General features: G+C 39.1%; 1 protein-coding gene across 6 annotated transcripts in view; it reads left to right on the top strand.

The window, feature by feature from the left end:
- Positions 1 to 4,720, top strand: part of ENOX2 (ecto-NOX disulfide-thiol exchanger 2) — a 255,383-nt gene extending 250,663 nt beyond the window's left edge. For all 6 annotated transcript variants that reach the window (XM_014792792.2, XM_087426954.1, XM_014792787.2 and 3 more), the window contains 2 exons: positions 561 to 646; positions 3,167 to 4,720. In XM_014792792.2, coding sequence (XP_014648278.1) covers positions 561 to 646; positions 3,167 to 3,298 — 218 coding nt within the window. In that variant the 3' untranslated portion in view covers positions 3,299 to 4,720. The remainder of the gene's footprint in view (positions 1 to 560; positions 647 to 3,166) is intronic.
- Positions 4,721 to 8,205: the final 3,485 nt, after the last annotated feature.

Genomic DNA, 8,205 nt, shown 5'->3' on the forward strand with positions numbered 1-8,205 from the left:
GTACATGATTTGTACTTTTGCCACAACAGCAAGACATTATTAATGCTTAAGAGGCTAAAGTCCAATTTAAAGACCATGCAGAGGAATTGCAAAAACCCAGCGCACAATCTAAATTCATTGTAAAATTCTAAATTCATTGTAAATGTAGAACTCAAATGGTCTTTAGCCATCATGAATGATGGCAGTGACTCCTCAAATACCAGCTTTTCTACATGTGATCTAGTGTGGTCAGTATGGGTAATGAGAAGCAGTATGTGTAATGGTTAAAAGCAACTACCTGGGTTCAAATACCAGCTCTGCCACTTACCAACTGTGTGACCTTGGGCAAGTTCCTTAAACGTAATCTTGCCTCAGTGTCCTTATCTGTGAAATGGGGATGGTAATCCCTACCTCACAGGATTAAATGAGTAAAGATTAAATGAGTAAAATATATGTCAACTTATAATAGTGCCCAGTGCATAGTATGTTATACATACGAGTTAGCTCTTGCTGTGCACTATCATGTGGCATCTCAAAGAATACAATACTCAAGTGTAACCTCCATGGTATTGTCTCTCTAGGGATTATCTCCACATTTCTTCATGTCCACCCATTTGGAGCAAGCATTGAATACATTTGTTCCTACTTGCACCGTCTAGATAACAAGGTATGTGGGGGCCTGAAATGGGCATGCAAGGGAATGTAGGGTTCTTTGTGAACAGGTGACTTTACACTCCTCCAGCATAAATAAGTCATTAGGAAGCACTCTAAGGAAATATCCCTCACCTATTCTCTCACTGTGATTCAGTGTAGAGCTTCTCTCTTGCAAGTAGGGTAACCATCTATCCCCATTTGCCTGGGACTAAGGGGGTTTCCTGGGACTTGGGACTGCCAATGCTAGAACTAAGGAAGTCCCAGGCAAACCGGAATGAGTTGGCCACCCTACTTTCAAGATACATCTTAGAAGAATTTTCCTCCTTTCTCTTAATTTACATATAAGCTACAAATTAATCAATATTTCTCACCAGTCAAACTTTTGCCCTGGGCCTTTAGCCATTAGCAAATGTTAATTTTCAAAATTGTAAGTCTTACTCCAACCACCTCCCCGATCATCATCATCGCCACTGAAACAATCAAGGCAGGGGCAAAAAAAGATGGAACAATAAGTCTATAACACAGAGTGAATATTTGCTCACAGCTGATCTCCTGGGCTACCTCCTTCCTGGATGCTATCCTGTAGGGGAACTCACAGAGCAGTCAGGAGCGAGGGTAAGTGCTAGTTCCCTAGAAAGTCAAGGATGTCTCCTAGAGGCAGGAGGGGACTCTTGACCCCTCAGAATAAATAAACTCATGATAGATTTTTTCAGAAGCAGCATTCAGTTAAACCTACTCATGGATGGTACTCACTATTTCACAGAATCTGAGCCTTTTGAGAAGTGCCATTGAAATGCAGATTCCTGACAGTTCAACGTCCAACATGTTAAACCATTTAAGCATTATGTCTTTAACAACAGCATTGGCCCATTTTGGAATCCAACTGTGGTGATACATCCTCCTCATGGCATTGGTTCTAGTTCTAACTAGCACTCCCCCCTCATTTATCTCTGGGAAGTGCTGCTATTCTGCAGTTAAATAGCCCATTTAGCAGTGAAGGGAGGGATGGTATGTGAGCACCAGGACCAAGTGGTTGGTTGAAGTGGTAAGAAATGGAAATATATGTCAGCAAAAATGATCTGGTTCTTTTTTTAAATCGCAAAAATAATGCATACCTATTGTCTTTAAAATATAAGCAATATAAAAATATAGTAAAGTGAAAGTTACCCATAATCCCACCCCTCAAGGATAACCACTGTTAGCAGTTTGGCGTATCTTATTTCTACACATATGCTGCACCTGCATTGTGTGTATATATATCTATAAAAATTACATATTTATGTTTCTGAAATGGGGATTCAGCTCTATATGATACTCTGCAATGTGCTTCTTTCACTTAACTGGATACAGTCTACTACCAGCACTGGGAAGAAGACATGACTTCACTCCTAGCCTAGACCCAGTTCCTCATGAGCAGCTTCCTGCTGGAATAGTGCCAGGGCCTCCCAAAGGGAGCCTGCAGTGGTACCAACAGAATTGGGGGGTCCCTCCCTCCAGCTTCAGGAATACTCAGTGTGGTGGAAACTCAGGGTTTCTTTAAGGATTGCCTAGTACTCTTCAGTCAAGCACTAATACCCAGGCCCACAGTTAGGATGGTTGCTACCAACGTAAAGATGACTACCTGAAGTAAGCCCTAAAGGGGTCCACAGATTTTGGTTTTGTATTGATGTGTGTGTGTGCATGTGCATGTACGTGTGTGTGTGTGTGTGTGTGTGTGTATAATGAAGAGAAAGAGACAATGCACAGAAGTAGGAACACAGAGCATTCCCTTTTCCTGTCACTTTTCCTTTGTGAACTAATGTGTGTGTGAAGAATTCTGCTCTGGTGGCAACCATTTCTGCCCTCCTCCCCTCCCAAAAGACTTCACAGCTTCAGTAGGCCTGTACATAGCATCACCAGCACTGATTAGCTGTCATTCAGCTGGCTACAAACCCAAGCCTTTCCACACTACTGACACTAGCTCTTTCTAATAGAAAGCTCAGTGGCGATCAATCTCAAAAACATCATGCTAAGTGAAAGAAAATAGTCACAAAGGACACATATTGTGTGATTACACATATATGAAATTTCCAGAAAATGCAAAACCACAGTGAAAAAATCTGAGTCAGGGATTGGAAGTGAGGATTGACTGCAAAGGGGCATGAAGGAGCTTTTTTGGGGTGATGGAATGTTCTGCAACTGAACTGTAGTGACAGTTGCTCAATTGTATAAATTTGCTTAAACTCATCAAACTGTACATGTAAAATAGGTGAATTTATTGTATATAAATTATACCTAAATAAAGCAGTTATGAAATATATAAACAAAAAGAAAGCTCAGTGGTCTGGTGGACACAACAGAGGAAAGCAACCATCTGGAAGCCACTCAACCAACACATACACATGCACAAGGAGGAGGAAGAGGTCAGCCCCACCCCCAACACATACATGTATGCATGTATGCACCAGCATTCTAAAGCAGGCAACAGTGGAAAAAAAGAGCCAGATTAGAAAGATGGAGCTGGTTTTGAATGGAGATGTCCTCTGTCCCGCAGATCTGCACCAGTGATGTGGAATGTCTCATGAGCAGACTCCAGCATACCTTCAAGCAAGAAATGACTGGAGTTGGAGCCAGTCTGGAGAAGAGATGGAAGTTCTGTGGCTTTGAGGGTTTGAAACTGACCTGAATCCCTTTGCCTGACAACCTGGGATCCTGAAAATTAAATGTGTGTTGGACAAGCTTAGAAAGCGATTTGTATTTTCAATGGTTTTCAAGTGGAAATTGCTTTAAATTTGTCAATTCATTCCTGGAATATCTTGTGAGTTAAAATAAGGATCCTAGAGCAGCACCTCGAGCTACAGTCCCTAAAAAGAAAGTGACCCAAACCTCAAGTGCTGTAACTTCCTCCCGTTCTGTCAATTGGTTGTCTTTTTTTATTAGTGGTATTGAAAAAGGCCTGAGGCTAAAGAGTATTTGAGGTGTTTTCAGTGTCTGTACTACTGTTGTAGACTTTGGTATTTTTTTAAACACTGTTAACTGAAATGTGTTGATGATTTGTATGTGATTTGTGTTTCAAAACTTCCCTTCACATTAATGTTGCTACTGGTGAAAGGAATGAAAGGAGCACTAGGTACTCCTTAACTGGCATTGTCTTTCCAATCTCCAGTAGGCCAGTAAATGAATAATACATTAGTGTCTTCTAGAAGGTGCTTGACCAAGTTCACCTTTTAAAAGACAAAGCATGGTTTGTGGCTTTTTGCAAAATTTCTGTGAACCAAAATTTGACAAATGTTCCAAAGTTATTTTCTCTAATATATCAGATAAAAGGTTTATTTCAGAATTTAAAAACAAATCTAGATATATTTGCAGAAAGGAAGTGTCCAGTATGTCTGGCATGTGTACGTGCTATTCAGAATCACCTTGTAAATAGTCTGCTTTTAAAGAAGGGCATGTTTAGTTTTCTATGAATTAAAACATGTGTGCACATGCACACGTGCACACACACACGAACACACACACATTAGCAGAAGGGATTTATTTTAATATACTTTCCCCTCTGGCCTTCTTACAAAGTCTGTTGGTCTGTTGTCTTCCGTTGTCAGTGTGTTGAATTACAAACCGTGTACTGCTGTAAATACTACGTTTACTTCATGCTGAATGTTTGCAAAGAGTTGATATGAGTATTAATAGAAAATGCTTGGTAATGAATAAATAATGGGCCAGGGTGTGTGAGGCTTCCTGCAAATAGGTCAGCTCCCCCTGGAGTGCTGATTGCCAGGGACGCCTCCAGTTCTGTGTGCCCATCAGCAGACTGCAGTGGCAGAATTTGCGTGGACCAGTCAGGAAGTCCTGCTTGATGGAAAAGAAAGGGAAAGGATGAGGATTTGGGACTAATATCCTGAGGCAGAGATGATCTTTTCTTTCGTGGTGTTGGTGGTGCTTATAATAACACAAGCATGCCCTCCCTTGAGTCTTGATTCAAAATAAGAGAATGTACTAAGTAAGCAAAGCCAATGAAGAGTATTTCAGGAAAATACTTTGTAAATGAGATGTCAGTAGTGTTCAAAGTTGTATTTTTAAAAGATAAATATTCCTTTTTTATACCTCAGTTTGGTGTTCTGTTTTGAATTATTTACTCTCTAAGAAATCCTTTAGTAAGTCATCTCCATTTCTTCCTTTGAGTTACCAGGATGTTGGAAGAAGATGCTAAACCTTCTGCCTTGACAACTGGAAATAGGGTTCCATGGCAGCCCATTCATGCTGAAAGCTGGCTTCCCCCTTAAGCACCCAGCTGCGGCACCAGCAGGAAGCTAGGGTTATTTTTACACTATCTTCCTCACTGAAGCATATCTGTCATCAGCACTATAGAAGGCTTTGATTCATCAGTCTCAGGGGTCCTGGAATGCCTTATTTTAATAATATTTATGAAATCAGAAGAAATTAGCCACTTATCAGTTACTTCTTATTTAAATAAGTTAAATAAAAATGAAATTTTAAAGCAACAGCTGCCACATCCAGGCCTCTTGCTCTCCTTCACTACTTGTACTACAAATGATCTCTTCCTATTATTCCAGCCAATTTAGTCTAGGTGTACTCCTCCCAGCCTGCTTGAATACACTAGTTGTGATGGTTAATTTTGTGTGTCAAGTTGGCTAGGCTATAGTGCTCAGTTGCTTGGTCAAACACCAGTCTAGATGTTGCTGTGAAGGTATTTTTGAGATGTGATTAACATTTAAAACAGTAGAATTTGAGTAAAGAGATCACCCTCCATAATGTGAGTAGGCCTCATATAATCAATTGAAGGGCCTTAAGAGAAAAGACGGAAGCACTCTGGGGAGAAAGGAATTGTGTCTCCACATTGCCTTTGGACTCAAGACTGAAGCATTAACACCTACCAGAATTTCCAGACTGCTGGCCAGCCCTACAAATTTCAAACTTGCCAGCCCCCACAATCACAAAGCCAATTTCTTAAAATAAATCTCTGTTTCTGTAAAGGGAACCCTCATACTCTGCTGATGGGAATGCAAACTGGTGCAGCCAATATGGAAAACAGTATGGAGATTTCTCAAAAAATTAAAAATAGAAATACCATATGATCCAGCTATCCCACTACTGGGTATTTATCCAAAGAACATGAAATCAACAATTCAAAGAGACTTATGCACCTCTATGTTCATTGTAGCATTAGACGTGGAAGCAACCCAATTGCGCAATGACTGATGAATGGATAAAGAAGATGTGGTATATAGATACAATGGAATACTACTCAGCCATAAAAAGAAGAGAAAACCGTCCCATTTGCAACAACATGGATGGAACTTGAGGATATCATGTTAAGCAAAATAAGCCAGACAGAGAAAGACAAACACCATATGATTTCACTCATGTGGAAGATAAACAAACACATGGATAAAGAGAACAGATTAGTGGTTACCAGAGGGGAAGGGGTGAGGGGTGGGAGAAAGAGGTAAAGGGGCACATATATATGGTGACAGATAAAAAGTAGGCTATTGGTGGTGAGCATGATGCAGTCTCTGCAGAAACTGATATATAATAATGTACACCTTAAATTACACAATGTTATAAACCAATGTGACCTCAATAAAAAAATTGAAAAAAAACCTCTATATATACACTTATACATACATATATATGATATATATACACACTTATATAAGTATGTGTGTATATATCCCATTGTATATACATCTACATATGTAACATACATATGTACATCCCATATGTATATACATATATATGTATGTATGTATATATACATCCCATTGGTTCTGTTTCTTTGTAGAATCCTAATACACTAATCCAGAGTTGTTATAATGTGTAAAAATAGAATATGTTTGCGTTATATTACATAATCAAATTGCAGCACATACCGTCTCGCACAATCCTTTCTGTTCACCATAGAAATCTACTAATGAAGCTATTTTTCCTTATAAATGCTCAGTGCTGTTTATTCTGTTGTTCCTCTTGAATTTTGAAATATTACTGTTATTTTTAGGAGATACAGTAGTTAGATTTTTCTAGATAATAATGAATAGAAGCATTCTTTTGTTTTACAAATGGTTGTTTCATCTCCCTTCCTAGTCCTGTGACATCTCCAGTTCTTGTTTTTTGATGTTACCAAGTTGCTTGTTAAATGTCTTCAATGCAAATGAAAAAGTTAGTTTTAAGAACACATTAGAAGCATATCTGTTTTCAGGTTTATATAAACCTGAGTTTTGTTTTTAAATTGGCCCAAAAATGTATGCTTTTCATATAGTGCAGCATAAACTGTATTACTTGAAAAGACAGCATAGATGTGCAAGACTCGCCTGGTAGAACTGGGTGAGCTGTTGGAATTCTTAGCTGTCTTGCACAGTCCATCAAATAGACCTGGATTCACTTTTCACTACAATTGCTACCATCTGCTAAGCACCCATTATGCTATCATGAGGCCCAAAGTCACTTCCTGCCTGTATGTCTTTAGGCAAGTTACCTGGACACACTGAGAGTTTCAATTTCCTTATAGGTAAAATTAAGGAGAAACAGTACCTACCTCAGAGAGTGGTGGTCAAGATTCAACAAGCTAGCATCTGTAAATTGCCCAGCAAGTGCCTGGCCCATAGTGAGTTCACAATACAGTTATGATTATGATTATGATTCAATCAAAAGTAATTATACGTCATGACCTTACCCTCATTTTAAGAAAAATGTTTTTGTATTCACACCTAGAATTGTGGAGCTACATCATGTTGCTAGGCCTCAAGAAGGAAAATTCAGCTCTTCAAATGTATTCCAAACATTTACTCAGTCCCAGACCCTCTGCCAGGCACTGTGGGATGCAAAAGGAGTATGGCTAGTCCTTGCCCTCAAGGAGCTAGAAGGGTAGGCTTTAACACACTGAACATAAATCCTTCATCCTTTAGCCAAGACCATAAAAGCTCAGCATGAAAATATTCAGTGTTGACCAACCATGAATGGTGTGGATAATGTGGTAATGATGGCTTGCTCTTGAGACCTGAGCTATTACACTCTGTGCCCCCAACCACCCCCATCCAGCCCCAGAGTGTAAGTTCCATGAGAACATCGTCTTCATTTGTCTTGTTCACTGCCACATCCCCAAAACCTGGTGCATTGTAGGTGTTCAGTAAATACTTGTTAAATGAGTATTTGTATAGTACTCTATACAAACTACATTTATATGCACTAATAATAAAAGCTAACATTGATTAGTGATTCCTACTTACCAGTAAATATGTATGTATAGATTCATTCACTTTTACTACAACTGTGAAAAGTAGATAGCATCATTCTATGTTTCAGCTGAGACTCGGAGATGTGAAGTAACTTGCCTAAGTTTCTAAGAGCCAGAGATGAGATTTGAATCTTGGTCTGTCCAACTGCAAACTCAAAACATTCTTTTGCTCCAATATTTTATTTAACCTTCATATCAACCTAATTGGTAAGTATTATTATAAATCCCACATTGTTCATTCACATGCCATTATAGAGAACCTGATATGTACAAGTCTTGGTCCTAGAATTTCCAAGATAAATAAAGTATAACCTCACCCCTCAAAAGTTTACAATGGCAAA

The sequence above is a fragment of the Ceratotherium simum genome, chromosome X (assembly GCF_057802395.1).
Source record: "Ceratotherium simum simum isolate JZ-2026a chromosome X, ASM5780239v1, whole genome shotgun sequence".
Taxonomy (NCBI): Eukaryota; Metazoa; Chordata; class Mammalia; order Perissodactyla; family Rhinocerotidae; genus Ceratotherium; species Ceratotherium simum.